The 17,354-nt window shown below is 46.0% G+C and overlaps 1 protein-coding gene across 1 annotated transcript in view; it reads right to left on the bottom strand.

Moving 5' to 3' along the window:
- Nucleotides 1-4,841: 4,841 nt before the first annotated feature.
- The window catches only part of GTF2B (general transcription factor IIB), a 35,329-nt gene continuing 22,816 nt past the window's right edge, over nt 4,842-17,354 (bottom strand). The window contains exons 3-7 of the mRNA XM_047785375.1: nt 16,545-16,678; nt 12,685-12,831; nt 12,424-12,553; nt 10,731-11,012; nt 4,842-5,252 (exon numbers count right to left, since the gene is read on the bottom strand). Of these exons, the coding sequence (XP_047641331.1) occupies nt 5,119-5,252; nt 10,731-11,012; nt 12,424-12,553; nt 12,685-12,831; nt 16,545-16,678 (827 nt within the window). The 3' untranslated portion in view covers nt 4,842-5,118. The remainder of the gene's footprint in view (nt 5,253-10,730; nt 11,013-12,423; nt 12,554-12,684; nt 12,832-16,544; nt 16,679-17,354) is intronic.

Genomic DNA, 17,354 nt, shown 5'->3' with positions numbered 1-17,354 from the left:
TGGTTTTCCAACCCTCCACTTGGGCTGTAAGTGTTTCATTTTATTTCTCTTTGGAAGAGAAGGAAACATCTCTATTTGAAATATCTTCTCAGGGTTTAAATTTGCATTCGTAATAATGACACTGTATTCTACAGACTGAACGTACATAATTCTAAACGTTGCCTTTATTCCCCTGCCCCAACTCTTTTTTCTTTCAGAATTCTGAACTCTCTCCTCGGTCTTAAAGGCAACTAAAAGGAAATAATCCAAGGAATTCGTCTGTATTTCAGGTCGCTATCTCAGACCAGGTAGGCTTTTCCCAAACCTGCTCATTTTTCTTCTGAATTATTTTATTTCCAGAGTCATCTTCATAGTAAGAATTGAAACTCTCTTTTTAAGTAAACTCCTCTGTTCCAGAAACTTGCATAGAATGGGAAATCTACAAAGTTTGCTGCTTCACTGATTGATGAATGGTTTTAGTCGTAAGCATGTACTCCAGTGTAGCTTCCTATACCAAAAAAGAAATCAAATCTCTTTATTAAACTCAGCCAATTTTCTTTTCTTTTCTTCCTTTCTTTCTTTTCTTTTCTTTTTTTTTTTTGCCTTTTCTAGGGCCGCTTCCCATGGCACATGGAGGTTCCCAGGTTAGGGATCGAATCGGAGCTGTAGCCCCCGGCCTACACCACAGCCACAGCAACACCAGATCCGAGCCGCATCTGCAACCTACACCACAGCTCACGGCAACACCAGATCCTTAACCCACTGAGCAAGGTCAGGGATTGAACCCGCAACCTCATGGTTCCTAGTCGGATTTGTTAGCCACTGCGCCACGATGGGAACTCTAGCCAATTCTATTTTCTTATCGAGATGTAGTTGACATTAAATTTCCAAGTATATGACATGGCTTGATACATGTATTGTGAAACGATCTCAATAATTCTAGTTAACATCCGCTAGCATACAGTTACAAAATATTTTTTCTTGTGATGAGAGCTTTTAAGATCTATTCTCTTAGCAATTTTCAAATACGCAATAATAGTGTCATAACCACTGAACCTTATATCCGCATGATTTATTTTACGATAGAAAGTTCATACCTTTTGATCACCTTCGCCCATTTCACCCACCCCACCGCCGCCCGTACCAATTTTTTTCTCTAGCTATGAGGTTTTTGTTTTTTGCTTTTTAAGGCCGCACCTGTGGCATATGGAGGTTCCCAGGCTAGGGGGTCTCATCGGGGCTGCAGCCTCCGGCCTACACCACAGCCACAGCAACACGGGATCCGAGCCACGTCTATGACCTACACCCCGGCTGATGGCAATGCCGGACCCTTAACCCACTGAGCAAGGCCAGGGATCGAACCCGCAACCTCGTGGTTCCTAGTCGGATTCGTTTCCAAGGCACCACGACGGGAACTCGAGTTTCACTTTGTACCGTTTGTCCCTCTTGTCTGACATTTCACTGGCCTCTGGCAGCGCGCCCAGCAGAGCAGCCTTCCTAAAGCCCCTCAGGGCACTCAACCCCTTCGTAGACGGTTTTTAACTGTCGCCTAGGTCAATTCGAAGTCTCTTTTGGCAGCATCTTAAATTCAACGTAACGTCACTGCAGCTTGTTTTTCTTACTCTTCTTCCCCAGATGCCTCAAAACATCCATCATCGCAGACCGTGGCTGTACCAGCCGCAGGCGCTGCTGCAGCTCGGAGCAAGGCCTGCGCTCGCTGCCATCCTCCCAGAAGGAAGGGAAGCCGCACGGTCAGCTCTCCCCCGCTCTGCTTCCGCCCGTGCGAGCCCAGGCTCCCGGAAGGGCAGGCGGAGCGGCGCCGGCGGGGATTATCCGTGCCCATTCACGCCTGTGAGATGCCAGGCCCCACCACCCAGAGATCAGCCCGGGGGGGGGGGGGGGAGGGCCTTCTTAAGAGCCTGAGGTCCTGATGAAAAAAGCGCGTGTGTGTAAATATCAGGGGGGTGGGGTTGGGGGCCAGGGAATCTCTCGGAAGCTCCGCAGTTGGCAGATGAGATTAAAACTCCAGCAAGAGGAAAAGTCAGGGCATACTGGCACGGGGCGCCCAGGCCTCTGGGCTGGGTTAGGACCAGATGGGTAGCAGGCTGCCCCCCCCAACTGCTCAGCTGGGTAATTAAAGTAAATCTCGCACCTGTGACACAAAATGAGCTCGGAAACCACAGACAACCCCGGGCAAAGGCCATGTGCTGCTCTGAACCCAAAGGCTTTCTGTCAGGCGGCACCTGGCACCTGGTTTTAGCAGCGTCTCATTTGGAGAAAGAGCAGGAAGAACAATGTCTAGCTGTTAACCCCTTGTCACCTGGGCGGCTGGAAAATTCACTCTCTGAAACTCTCCCCCCAAAGAGCCAGACACAAGCATTGCACTAAGTGGTTCTGTTAGTTTATTAACTGAAAAGCCTCCTGGAAAGTTACAACTACAGTCAGTCCTCCCGCGACACAAGCTTCAACAGCCGCTGGTGAGCGGGAGAGGGCACGGGGCCAGGTGATCAGGAGACCCGAGTTGGTCCCACCGCTGCCAAGCCGTCCTGGACAGAGCGTTTGCTCTCTTGGCTCCTCGGAGCCACACAGTGGGGAGATTAGACAGGAGCAAACTGATTCCATGAATCTTTCACTAAACCCTTGAACTAGAGTAACAGCCGACTGTCAGCGAAGGTGGCTTCTCGTAAGTCTTTTCGTCTTTTGTGAGGGCCGCACCCACGGCACATGGAGGTTCCCAGGCTAGGGATCTAATCACTGCTGTAGCTGCCGGCCTACACCGCAGCCACAGCAACGAAGGGCCCTTAACCCACTGAGCGAGGCCAGGGATCCAACCTGCAACCTCATGGTTCCTAGTGGGATTCGCTTCTGCTGCGCCATGACGGGAACGCCTAAGTCTTTGTTTTAAATGCCTGAATGGAAGGTATTTCACATTAACCAAGACATTAGCCGTTGCAAGACTCTAGTGTGCACAGGATGAAGCCACTTCACCTCCAGACACGGCCCCGCACGGCCCACGGATATGCCTCTCTCAGCGTAGGCCTCCCCAGAAGCTGGCTTCAAACCCTACACATGACCGAGTCTCAGTGAAGCGGATGCCCAGCTACGGGACGTTTCTGCCCTGAGAGGTAAGGCTACACGAGCACCAGCCTCCAGAGGCAGATACAGCCTCAGCCCACAGATTCCTCTTTAAAATCAGTTTTAAAAGTATGCTTTCAAAGCATCAACCAAAACGTTGACGTAGCTGAGTGGCAAGGGCGAGGTTCCTGTCTTAGCTGCATTTTGCTATTCATCTTGTATATTTTTGTAGCCAGGAAGTGAAAAGACTAAAAAAAACCTTACTCCTATACCTGAACTGCAACTGTTTTTGTTTTAAAGAAAGCATAGCAAATAGCTGGAAAGAAAAAAACACCAGAATGCTGGCGGCTATTTCTGGGTGGCTCATGAGTGTTTTCCTTATGCGTTTTCTGAATGTTATGTAATATACATGTGCTAACCCTTTGATAACTGCCCAAATGAACTCTTTAAAGATCTAGCTACCTGGTTCCAGCTTGCAGCACGTCATTCCTGAGTGGGGAGCCTGGCGGTCAAGTGCTAGGAACGGGGGGGCGGGCGAGGGGCCCACTGCCCTCAGTCCCTCCGGAGGATGATGCCTGGCGCTGGGACCAAACACGGCGCCCAGAGGACTTCTTCGCGGCCGCACTCTGGTAAGGTGGGTCCTTGCCGCCTGGACCGTCCACTTCATCACCGGCTCTGCGCTCCTGGACCAGGCTGCAGTGTCCTTGTGCTGGTTTCTCTGCTCTCCGCCCCAGCCCTGGGTCGCAGTTTAAGTATCCTACATCTTGCTCGAGGGAGAGACAGCAGGTGTCTTCATGGTCCAACACCCACCCCTCCACAGTCCACAGACCTTCCGGGAAACGTTCCTCCCGGGACCAGAGGTTGAGCCTGCCCACCAAGGCCACACTGGGAGACTGTCCTTTTAAGCAGTGCTAACCTCCTCACAGATTTCTAAGAACCACAACACCTGGGTTTTTTGGTTGCTCATTTTTTGCATTTAGAGCCACACCCATGGCACAGGGAAGTTTCCAGGCTAGGGGGCTCATCTGAGCCTCAGCTGCAGGCCTACACCACAGCCAGACCCTCAACCCACTGAGCAAGGCCAGTGCCCTCATGGATGCCAGTTGGGTTCATTACTGCTGAGCCACGATGGGAACGCCCACAACACCCGTCTGAAAGCAGTGCAGTTCACCGTGGGGACCCACGGACAGACTCGAGTCCCCCGTAGAAACTCAGCAAAAGGGCACAACGCTGTTGGTCTCCACTTACAAGAGACCCTCGAGGGTCCCCAGAGTGCTGTGCAAAACGCCTCCACCGCAGTCACCTAGAGGGAAGGTGCATATCAAAACTCCCGGAGCGACAGCCCAATCTGCTCTTTAACTACTCTTTAGACTCTGAGTATGCAAGTGAGTAAAAATAACAAGGAACGGTAGTGATGCAGAGCCTATGAAGGGCAATGTAAATACCTGAAAATTGAAATGTTTCTGATCAGCCAAGGAAAAACAGCCAGATCATTCTTCTACCTTGAAAGCCAGTGTGTTTTAAGGCCCCAGTTCATCACTTTGTGCTTTTTAACACATACAAATAAATCACAGGCACAGCCCCTTTCAAATCGCAAACTAAATACATTCAACAGTGGTTCCCACAAGCCTTCATTATTTCCGTAACTTTATTAAAATAAAAAATTAAATACATGAAAAAATAACGGGAAACAAGGACCTCTATCAGCTTTACTAGCTGCAATATGCATTATTTTTAATTATATTATAAATTATAAATTACATAGAACACATAATTATAACAAAAACTTTAATTTTGAAAAATGTTTTATTCAAGAATTACATAATTTCAGATATCTTCCAAAATAGTTTCCTAGACTGCTACAAAAGAAAGCAAATTCAATAAGAAATTGAAGTCATTAAATATGTTCCACTAGTATATACACAGAGAATGCAAAGCGACGGCTGCGAGGCCCCGGAATGCGTACCGTGTCTGTTCTTCCTTCTCAAAGGCTCCAGCAGCACCGCGCAGGCTGCACAGCAGGTGAAGCTCCGTGCTCAGGAGTCTGACATGAGCCGCCTCAATTTACAACTGTGGGAGTTTGTCCACAGGGGTGTCGAACTTGAAGTCTGTAGGAAACAGGTCTGGGGCTCGAGGATAGATTAGTCTGTAGGACTGTCTGATTGTGACGTCAGCAACACCAGCAATGTCTCCAATTTCTAAAAAAGACAAAAAGCAAAACTACCATGAGGTCCCACCTCACACCGGCCATCATTCGTAAGTCCACAAACAACAAATGCTGGAGGCGGTGTGGAGAAAAGGGAACCCTCCTGCACTGTTGGTGGGAATGTCAATTGGTACAACCACTATGGAAACCAGTATGGAGGTTCCTCAGAAAACTAAATATGGAACTACCATACGACCCAGCAATCCCACGCCTGGGCATGTATCCAGACAAAACCTTCCTTGAAAAAGACACTCATACCTTATGTTCACGGCAGCACTACTCACGATAGCCAAGACATGGAAACAACCTAAATGTCCATCAACAGAGGATTGGACTAAGAAGATGTGGTATATATACACAATGGAATACTACTCAGGCATAAAAAAGAACGATGTAATGCCATCTGCAGCAACGTGGATGGAACAAGAGACTCTCATACTAAGTGAGGTAAGTCAGAAAGAGAAAGACAAATACCATATGATATCACTTATATCTGGAATCTAATACACAGTACAAATGAACCTTTCCACAGAAAAGAAACAAACTCATGGACTTGGAGAACAGACGGCTGCTGAGGAGGAAGGAGGGGATGGACTGGGAGTTTGGGTTAAGAGATAGAACCTATTGCATTGGAAGCGGATAAGCAAGGAGATCCTGCTGAACATGAACAGCACAGGAAACTATATATCCAGTCACTTGTGATGGAACATGATGGAGGAAAATGAGAGAAAAAGAATGTATGTGTGTGTATAACTGGGTCACTCTGCTGTACAGCAGAAAGTGACAGAACACTGTAAATCAACTGTAATTTAAAAAATAATAAAAAATTTAAAAAGACAAAATCAAAACCTTAAATATAACTTCCATCCTACCTCCCTTCTACTGCCTGCATTCTAAGTTTGGGACATGGTAGAAGAAGATGTCTAAGAGAAAAAGAAAACAAAAATATCTTCAAAAACTCAAAGTAGAAAAGCAGGGCTACAGTAGCAACAGTAATAATGGAATCAGCACTTACTATCTCAAAGGGTTGTCATATTAGTATTAGAAGGTTACACCTGACCAAGGAGGTGAAAGACTATATGCTGAGAACTATAAAATATTAACCAGGAATTCCCGTCGTGGCGAAGTGGTTAACGAATCCGACTAAGAACCATGAGGTTGCGGGTTCGGTCCCTGCCCTTGCTCAGTGGGTTAACGATCCGGCGTTGCCATGAGCTGTGGTGTAGGTTGCAGACGCGGCTCGGATCCCGAGTTGCTGTGGCTCTGGCGTAGGCTGGTGGCTACAGCTTGGATTAGACCCCTAGCCTGGGAACCTCCATATGCCGTGGGAGCGGCCCAAGAAATAGCAACAACAACAACAACAACAACAACAAAAGACAAAAAGACAAAAAAAAAATTAACCAAGGAAATTAAAGAGGCTTCAAAGAAATGTAAAGATACTGCATGCTCCTGGTCTGGAAAAATTAATATCTTAAAAGACGGCCATACTACTCTAGGCAATCTACAGATCTAATGCATTCCCTATCAAATTACCAATGACACTTTTCACAGAACTAGAACAATCCAAAAATTTACATGGAACCACAAAAGACCCAGAATTGCCAAAGCAATCCTGAGAAACAAAAACCAAGCAAGAGGCATCACTCTCCCAGACTTCAGGCAATATTACAGAGCCATAGTCATCAAGACAGTGTGGTACTGGTACCAAAACAGACACACAGACCAATGCAACAGAATAGAGAACCCAGAAATAAACCCAGACACCTATGGTCAATTCATCTTTTACAAAGGAGGCACGACTATGAAATGGGAAAAAAACAAGTCTTTTCAGCAAGTGGTGCTGGGAAAACTGGACAGCTGCATGTAAATCAATGAAACCGGAACACACCCTCACACCATGCAAAAGAATAAACTCAAAATGGCTGAAAGACTTAAGACAAGACACCATCGAACTCCTGGAAGAGAACAGAGGCAAAACACTCTCTGACATCAACCTTACAAATGTGTTCTCAGGTCAGTCTCCCAAAGCATCAGAAATAAAAGCAAAAATAAACCAATGGGACCTAATCAAACTGACAAGCTTTTGCACAGCAAAGGAAACCAAAAAGAAAACAAAAAGACAACTTTCAGAATGGAAGAAAATAGTTTCAAATGACGCAACTTGTCAGGGCTCAATCTCTAGGATATACAAGCAACTTATACAACGCAACAGCAAAAAAGCCAACAACCCAATGGAAAAATGGGCAAAAGACCTGAAGAGACATTTCTCCGAAGAATATATACAGGTGGCCAACAAGCACATGAAAAAATGCTCAACATCCCTTATTATAAGAGAAATGCAAATCAAAACTACCATGAGATACCACCTCACACCAGTCAGAATGGCCATCATTCATAAGTCCACAAATAACAAGTGCTGGAGGGGGTGTGGAGAAAAGGGAACCCCTTACACGGTTGGTGGGAATGTAAGCTGGTACAACCACAATGGAGAACAGTATGGAGGTACCTTAGAAAACTAAACATAGAACTACCATATGACCCAGCAATCCCACGCCTGGGCATGTATCCAGACAAAACCTTCCTTAAAAAAGACACATGTTCATTGCATCTGTATTCACAATAGCCAAGACATGGGAACAACCTAAATGTCCAACAACAGATGAATGGATTAAGGAGATGTGGTATAAATACACAATGGACTACTACTCAGCCATAAAAAAGAACAAAATAATGCCATTTGCAGCAACATGGATGGAGCCAGAGACCCTCATATTAAGTGAAGTAAGTCAGAAAGAGAAAGACAAAAATCATATGATATCACTTATATCTGGAATCTAATATATGGCACAAACGAACCTTTCCACAGAAAAGAAACTCATGGACATGGAGAACAGACTTGTGGTTGCCAAGGGGGACAAGAAGGGAGTGGGATGGACTGGGAAACTGAGGTTAAAAGATGCAAACTATGGCCTTTGGAGTGGATAAGCAATGAGGTCCTGCTGTACAGCACTGGGAACCATATCTAGTCACTTGTGATGGAGCAGGATGTGAGAAAAAATGTCTATATACATGGATGTGTGACTGGGTCACTTTGCTGTACAGGAGGAACTGACAGAACACTGTAAACCAACCATAGCGGAAAATACAAAAACTCATTTAAGAAAGCTTGCTGTGTGTCAAACAGCTGAACAGCGCTCAAGGCACAGCACTACGTTCGGTAGCTATTACACTCGTCATCGCGCTTAGAACGGACTCTTCCTCACAGTCTTTCGAGGGTCACAGACGTAACCCAGGAATGCCTTCTTGTGAGGAAATTCACTGCACTCCCCGGGCAAACGCCTCGTGAGACGTTCTCCTGGGAAATAAATCCCCTGGCGGCACAGCGGGTTCACAGGGTCTGGGGATGCTGCGGCTGCGGAGCCGGGCGCCGTGCAGCGCGGGCGTGATCCCGGGGCTGGGCCTGCACACGCCGAGGGAACCGACACGGGATCACGCCAGAGCTGGGGTCCTACCGCCTCTTCCCCCGGACACGTCAGAGAGCTGAAGGGCACGGCGTGGTGCCGACGCTTTCACTACTCAACACGGACCCGCGATCACACGAGGCATTCCTGCCGCCACCACAGAGGCGCAGGCTCCACGCTCGCCCTGCAAAGCCTAACGCCGGGGAGTTCCCGTCGTGGCGCGGTGGTGAACGAACCCGACTAGGATCCATGAGGTTGCGGGTTCGATCCCTGGCCTCGCTCTGTGGGTTGGGGATCTGGTGTTGCTGTGGGCCGTGGTGTAGGTCGCAGACACGGCTCAGATCCCACGCAGCTGGGGCTCTGACGCAGGCCGGCAGCTGTAGCTCCGATTCGACCCCCAACCTGGGAACTTCCATATGCCGAGGGTGTGACCCAAAAAACAAACAAAAACAACACAAAGTTTAACTTTTTTCCTTCTTTTTTAAAAAAATAAGTCCCAGAGGCCTACCACTGACAATTAATTGGTTAGTTATACTTAATCAAAACAGATTTTTAAAACACATCCTTGGAGTTCCCATCCTGGCTCAGCGGAAACAAATCTGACTAGTATCCATGAGGCCGCAGGTTGGATCCCTGGCCTTGCTCAGTGGGTTAAGGATCCGCTGCTGCTGTGAGCTGTGGTGTAGGCCGCAGACATGGCTCGGATCTGGCGTTGTGGTGGCTGTGGTGTAGGCCAGCGGCTCCTATTTGACCCCTACCCTGGGAACCTCCATATGCCACAAGTGTGGCCCTAAAAAGACAAAATAAAATAAAATAAAAAATACAGAAATAAAATAAGACACATCCTTTCATACAAACTCAGTCCAGCACCTTGTCACAGCCAGTTCAGTGAGACGTCCCCGCTTTTCGGTGTGGACGCCGGCACCAGCACACGCCTAGCTCGTGTTAAACTTCCTCGTCTCAGGCTGCGCGCTCTTTTTCTAGCCCTGACCACCACGAATGCCAACTACGTGACTGTCAACTGGCTGCCAGGGGGGGAAGAGACAGGCCTTAACTTTCAAGAAAAGCTTTACGTCAAACGCAAAGAGCAGAGAAAGTGCTGTGGTTAGCATTTCTGTGTTGCTGATTAGACTAAACTTTATAACTAGGAAGGACCATCTATCTGCCCAGCTGGGATTTCTCGATCTTCCCTGAAGACTCCAAATCTCTTTAAAGAAATACAAGTAGGGGCCAAAGGGAATGAATAACGGCACCTTGAAGACCTTGAAGTAACGGAAGGCCGGCCTCTTCTTTCCAATCACTCTCCTGTATAACTTGCTGCTTTTACTAATACAGGAACACACAGCCTGAGCTAAGGGACTGTTCTGATCAGGGTGTTAAAAAGCTACTGCCACACGTCACTTCACCAGCCCACTTTTAACCCTGGGACTGACTGCTCCTTTTTCTTTATGCATCTTTTTGAGGATCACAGCAGTAGTTAATGAATATATACGCTTGTAGGAAATTCACACAGTACTCTGAAGTTCTCCTACAACAGTAAATTCAAAGAGAGCTGCAGAAGGTTAAGCTAATCAGCATTTTCATGAAGAAACTGTGAAGACTTCAAAACAAGAGACCAGGTTTCACAGGAAGTTAAAACTTGAGGGTCAGCAACTATTTCCACCATGCCTGGCTGCAGGGTACCACGCCAGCCGACGAGAGACAAAGAAACAGATCTGCAACAAAGCCAGTCCAAGGGTCCTCTGGTTCCCGTGCACATACGTAAACTCTATTTATACGGTACCGCAGTCTATTAAATGTGCAAAAGCATTATGTCTACAAAAGACAACGCACCCTGTCTTCATTAAAAACAGTGTAACTAAAACCCGCCATTCGACCATGCAGGGCCGCCCGCCACACACCCAGAACTTGTAGCAGGAGGCAGGATCTGTGCCACACCGTGCCGAGTACCCACACCACAGCTGCGCGGCCGCGATGTCACCACCACCCCTCCCACCGGGGAGCCCTACCTTTCTGCGTCCTCTTCTCCGCTGAGGCCTGGGAAGCCATGTAAATGGCCGCGGCCGCCACGGATATGGGGCTCCTTCCAGGCACCAGGTCCAGCTCCACAGCCTTGCGGGCTATGTGTGTAGCTGCCATCTGTACTTGTTTAGGGAGACAGAGGTTGGAACAAAACCTGGACATGAAGTCCCCAGTTGTGATCAAATCCACACTGGTTTCTAAAGCTTTCAAAATAAGTTTGAAACATCGACCAATTTCTTTCTTTGAAATTCGTGATACGGCACATATTTCTAGAAGGAAAAAAAATTCAAATAAATAAATCCACATAAGCCATATAGTTCATTTTAAAATCTATCATTTCTGATTTTAAAATATTTTTTCTAATGGTAAAATATTCAATCATGCCTTAAAGATGATCTCGAATCCTCTCAGCGATGCTTCTCATAGAGCTAATTTAAAATTCCTTGGTTACATGTTTATCACATGTTAAAGAATGTTTTAAAAGTTAAATATAGGCCTCAATACTTCAAAATACTGACTTCTTTAAAGTTTCAATTCAAACAAGTTTCTTCAACCAATCAAGACCTTTGATGTTTACCCACTAACCCACTGTAAGGCGTGTATCAAGAGGACAAAAGCAAATACTCCGTGTAAGGAATGCTTCTCGGGAGTTCCCGTCGTGGCGCAGCGGAAATGAATCCGACTAGGAACCATGAGGTTGCAGGTTCGATCCCTGGCCTCACTCAGTGGGTTAAGGATCTGGCGTTGCCGTGAGCTGTGGTGTAGGTCGCAGATGTGGCTCAGATGTGGCGTTGCTGTGGTGTAGGCCGGAAGCTGTAGCTCCGATTAGACCCCTAGCCTGGGAGCCTCCATATGTCGCGGGTGTGGTCCTAAAAAGACCAAAAAAAAAAAAAGAATGCTTCTCACGTTACACAATGTCCTATGTAGATGCATCCCCTGCAATTACAGGCTACAGCAAAATGACATAAAATGTTTGACACTGTTGATTCTAAAAACTCCACTACCTCTTTCAGAATAAATATAACAAAGCCTTAGTTTTAGTTGTAACAACCCTAAAGATGATGATAATGGCCACTGCCTCTTCACTTTCACACAAGAAAATGTAAAAAACAAATATTCAAGGATGAATGAAGGGTAATTATGGTCCCAAGCTAAAACGTCTAAGTATCATAGCAATGCTGTGGATGAGCTGTCATATATTTATGGGTGAACTATAAACTAGATGAAAAATACTGGTTCTCTGAAAGCTTCCGACCTAAGTGTGAAAGTGCAAACTAACTTAGGAGAAAAAACTCCATGATGCTTCCGAAGGCTAGACTGGCTCGCCTGCTGAGACCTGTGCTGAGAGCAGAAACTCCTGCGCCTCCTACAAAGGCCGACTGGCTTCTGATGCCACCAGGCCCACCAGATACAGTCAGAAGATCTTACCAGCAGAGAACAGAGGGCTTACATGGACGAAAAGGACTCTACATGGGAAAACAGCCTGAAAAGAACATGATCAGTGAGATCAGAGTGAGTTTTTGTTAAGGAACAAAAAAAAAGTGGTGTCTGGAAACCCCCTTAAGTGGGTGGCAGCACCAAACCAGCAAGATGCGAGCTGCCCAGTATCCAAGCCCCCTGACTTCGGTTTGGCACGTTACTGTGAAATAGACACGTCTATTCCTACCAACGGAAACTCACCTTTAAACGTCCTAGGAACTCCTTCTTGTCTGCAGGCAATATAGAGACAAGCAGAAGCTATGGCATCATTAGCTCTTCCCTTCAGGCTTTTCTGTTCATACACTTGCTTGAATAAATTATTTGTTCGATCCTTCAAAGCAGAGAAACTAAATTTAATTAATTCTAGGTCATTTCATCAGCCAAAACGCCCACTTCATGTGTTCACTAAATTATGCGAAGTCAGTGCCAGCGTGGCTTACAAAAGATAAGACAAGAACTCACAACTATATTTCGAGGGAGGTTGATTCTATCTGCCATGGTAGTGATTTCCTTGAATGCGTTCATCATGGCCCGATCAGAACTACTCATGGTTCTCCGATTCTGGTACTTAGAATTACCAAATTCATCAAAACTTGCAGCTCCGGTACCCTATGAAACAAAGTCTTATTACTTGATCCAAAGAGCCCCAAAAACCTGAATGAACGATTTCTGAGAAAACTTAACCTATACGATCTGACTCCAGGTTGTCCAGAAGCCCACCCCGAGCAAGCTCTCTATTCCTCAAGAGAAAAAATACCAGCTTGAGATGGTCTTGAAGAGGTCTTCTAGCAAATACTTAAAAGCAAAAACATTCTTAGAGAATCCAATAACACAAGCCATCGTATTAACAGGACTACGAGAAAAATCACATGATTATCTCCCAAAGTGCTAAAAAAGGTTAAGTAAACAAAACTTAAAATTCTTTTTTTTTGGAGTTCCCGTCGTGGCTCAGTGGTTAATGAATCTGACTAGGAACCATGAGGTTGCGGGTTCGATCCCTGGCCTTGCTCAGTAGGTTAAGGATCTGGTGTTGCTGAGAGTTGTGGTGCAGGTTGCAGATGTGGCTCGGATCCCGCATTGCTGTGGCTGTGGTGCAGGCCGGGAGCTACAGCTCTGATTCAACCCCTAGCCTGGGAACCTCCATATGCTTCAGGAGCAGCCCAAGAAATGGCAAAAAGACAAAAAAAAAATTTTTTTTTCATTTTTTTTGGGGGGTTAAAATCTCATGAATCACTCTAAGTAGGTACTTCCTCGTATTAGAAAGTCACTCTCCCGGGCCAAAGCCGCACAATGATTAGGGAGAAACACCGACAGCATTACCCCTGCAGTCCTAAGAGAAAAGCACCTCTACCATTTTCTAAAACTCTACTAGAAAAACTGGCCAGTATGACGCAATGGTAATTATATAGTTATACTGGTATAACTGCACAAAAATTCAGCAAGAGAAAGATGAGAAGTATAAATTTGGGAGTGATAAACTATTTGCAAATCATTATCTTTGTATATACTTAAAATGCTCAAGAGATCGCTCAAGTGGCTATAAATAAAAATTCATTAGAGTGGGAAGGCCCAAATCAATTAACAGAAATCAATAGCTTGGAGTTCCCGATGTGGCTCAGCAGTTAATGAATCTGACTAGCATCCATGAGGACAAAGGTTTGATCCCTGGCCTTGCTCAGTGGGTTAAGGATCCAGTGTTGCTATGTGCTATGGTATAGACTGCAGACACGGCTCAGATCCTGTGTTGCTGTGGCTGTGGTGTAGGCCAGTGGCTGCAGCTCCACTTCAAGCCCTAGCTGGGAACTTCCATATGCCATGGGTGCGGCCCTAAAAAAAAAAAAAAAAAAGACATCAATAGCTTACATATTGTAAGCAACCAGTTAGAAGACAGTGAAAGAAAAAACTCCAATGGCAACAAAAGAGATATCTAGGGATCAACTTCAGAAACATGCAAAATCTTCATGAGGAAAACTTTAAAACGTCCTCTGAGGGACCCATCTGACCTAAAGAAATGGAAAGGCATACTCTGGTTTTGGCTAGGATTTTTCATTAAGAAATCAATTTGCAAATAAATCTAACCAAATCTCAGTGGAAATAACAACCCCGTTTTGGTTTGGTTTTTAATTAAGGTGACGATCCTAAACTGCACACAGACAAGACTGAGGAGGCAAAGGGCAAGGAAGGACCGAGGCTCCGAGGCGTGGGACCAGCGGGGTGCGTGCCCACGTCAACCAGGCTAGAGAGAGGACAGAGTCCAGAAACAGCCCCGAACACCTACAGAAACTTCGCATGTGACGAATGCACCATTCTAAAAAATTTCTTTGCCATATAGGCAGAAACAACTTTCAAAGGATACAGGAGGACCTAGTAACAACGGTTACCTGTTGTTGACAGGACAAGGGGCTGCAGTAGGAACTGAGAGTTTGCGGGTCAAGGGTGAGCAAAAACTACTCTGTTCTTCTTAGGGCTGCACCTGTGGCATATGGAGGTGCCCAGGCTAGGGGTCAAACTAAAGCTGCAGCTGCTGGTCTACACCACAGCAACACAAAATCCTTTAACCCACTGAGTGAGGCCAGGGATTGCACCCACATCCTCACAGATACTAGTGAGCCACAATGGGAACGCCTGCATTTTGGTTTTTGAATCATGCATCTCCTATTGAAAAAATTAAACATTAAAACAGTTTGTTATTAATTAGTTACAATTTTTTTTTCTTTTTTTGGGACGCATCCACGGCATATGGAAGTTCCCAGTCTAGGGGTCCAATCAGAACTACAGCTGCAGGCCTACGCCACAGCAACGTGCAATCTGAGCTGTGTCTGTGACCTACACCACACGGCAACACCGGATCCTTAACCCACTGAGCGAGGCCAGGGATCAAACCCACATTCTCATGGATGCTAGTTGGATGTACTTCCTCTGTGACACAATGGGAACTCCTAGTTGCAACCTTAAATAAATGTCTTTAGTACACTTTTTTCCCTAGCCCGTGAAGCTAAAGCAAATGCAGAAACCACCTCCTTTAAACTCCTTCTGAATACTGTACACTTTATAATCTAGTCCGCACCATGTTTTCCAACTTAGGACGTAACTGATGGAGCATGAAAAAAATGACCTACTTTTTTAGTACTTCCTCGACTATGCAGTAGTACAGGCCATACCCTAAAATAGCAGGCACTTCCTTGATGAGTCCCTGGAACCTGCCACTACTCCTTCCAACTCAGACCACAGAGCAAAGACAGCCAGGCTGCCAGGAAGACTATGCTATTACTTACAAAACAGCAGCAGGCATCATTTACCAAACACATACCACACACGACATGTGCTATAGAAACTTTATACACCTTCCCATGTAACCCTCAATATTCTCACCTTCCTGAAGAGGCACGTGAAGCTTAGAAAAGTCATAAATTCACCAATATTAGAATGTAGTCTAGGAGTTCCCACTGTTGCTCAGCAGGTGAAGAACCCAACTAGTAGCCATGAGGATGCGAGCTCGATCCCTGGACTCACTCACCAGGTTAAGGATCCGGCCTCACTATGAGCTGTAGTGTTGGTCTCGGCTGGGGCTCAGTTCCTGCACTGCTGTGGCTGTGGTGTAGCTGCAGCTCTAACTGGACCCTGGGACCTTCCAAATGCCGCAAGTGTGGCCCGAAAAAGACAAAAAAGAATGTAGTCTATGCTGAAATCCACCTTACCTTGGGTGGCAGAGAGGGAGAAAGACATTCCTAATATTAAATGGATATGTCAATAGGAACTCAAAGACCCAATTACACTCAAATTTTCTTGTGCAAAATTGCCTCACGGAAACAAGAGCCTGAGGTATAGAGTCTGTAACTTCAATCTGTGCGTCGTCCGTTTAAGATGAAGAAATGCGTAAAGCGGAGTTCCCGTCGTGGCTCAGTGGTTAACGAATCCGACTAGGAACCATGAGGCGGTGGGTTCGATCCCTGGTCTCCCTCAGTGGGTTAAGGATCCGGCGTTGCCGTGAGCTGTGGTGTAGGCTGCAGATGCGGCTCGGATCCCACGTTGTTGTGGCTGTGGCGTGGGCCGGTGGCTACAGCTCTGATTCAACCCCTAGCCTGGGAACCTCCATATTCCACGGGAGCAGCCCTAGAAAAGGCAAAAAGACTGAAAAGAAAAGAAAAAAAAGAAAAAAAGAAACACGTAAAGCAACCATCATTCTCAATGGCATTACTGGCAAATCCCATTCTCAGTCAGGACTCTTCACTGAGGCAGTACCTGACACTTCTGCAGAGTTCCCAAACCCCCGAGCCTCTGGTCAGTCTGCATTCAGCACTTCCTGCCAAGTGGATTTTTACCTTGCCAATCATAGTGGACAAATCTCCATCGCTCAGAAGAGGATTCTGAGAATCTCCAACTCGAGATGGATCTTTTGTTGCTTTATCATTGCTGAAAGTTCTCCACTCAGATCCCACATCGATAACCCGGTCACCTGAGGATATGAGCGCAAATCTAAATTGTTGGGTCAAGATTTATTCCACGCTAATGCCCAGCTCAGCCCTTTTATTCCCAGGAAATCTCAGCGGGAACAGCTAGGCCTCAGCTGAAGTACCATGTCTCAGGACATGTGTCCTAAAGCATTCCTTTAACTACTGTGCCAACCCAGTAATAACACTCGTTAGGTATTATGCCGTGACGTCATATTCTAACTCCTGAAATAAAAAATTAGTCAAACACAAATAGCAAAATAAAGCTATTCTTATGTGATGCAAAGATAAAGTAATGTAAGGACAAAGAACCAAAATTGGCACAAAATGTTCAATAGGCATGAAAAAAACAGAAAACACCGCTCACAATGGTATTAATGCACATAATTTAACATGTAGAACAATTACGAAGCTTTCACAGGCAATGCTCTGCGAAGGACTAAGCCTAAAGGTGTGTGTAACTATTTGCAGAAAAAATATATTGGGCCAAATAATTTGTACAGAGTAAACTTGAAGCCTAGAATCAGTAAGCAGAAAGGCTGGGACACTTTTCCTTTTAGGCAAAGAAGCAATGGCTAAATACGTCATTCCAAGAAACCAGGCCTGGATAGGAGTGTGGATCAGAGCTCTGGGGGATGCACAGAGGCTGGTAACACCTCCACTGGGGACAAGAGTTAACAC

Source organism: Phacochoerus africanus, chromosome 6 (genome assembly GCF_016906955.1).
Source record: "Phacochoerus africanus isolate WHEZ1 chromosome 6, ROS_Pafr_v1, whole genome shotgun sequence".
Taxonomy (NCBI): Eukaryota; Metazoa; Chordata; class Mammalia; order Artiodactyla; family Suidae; genus Phacochoerus; species Phacochoerus africanus.
This window is presented reverse-complemented; position numbering and strand designations above follow the sequence as displayed.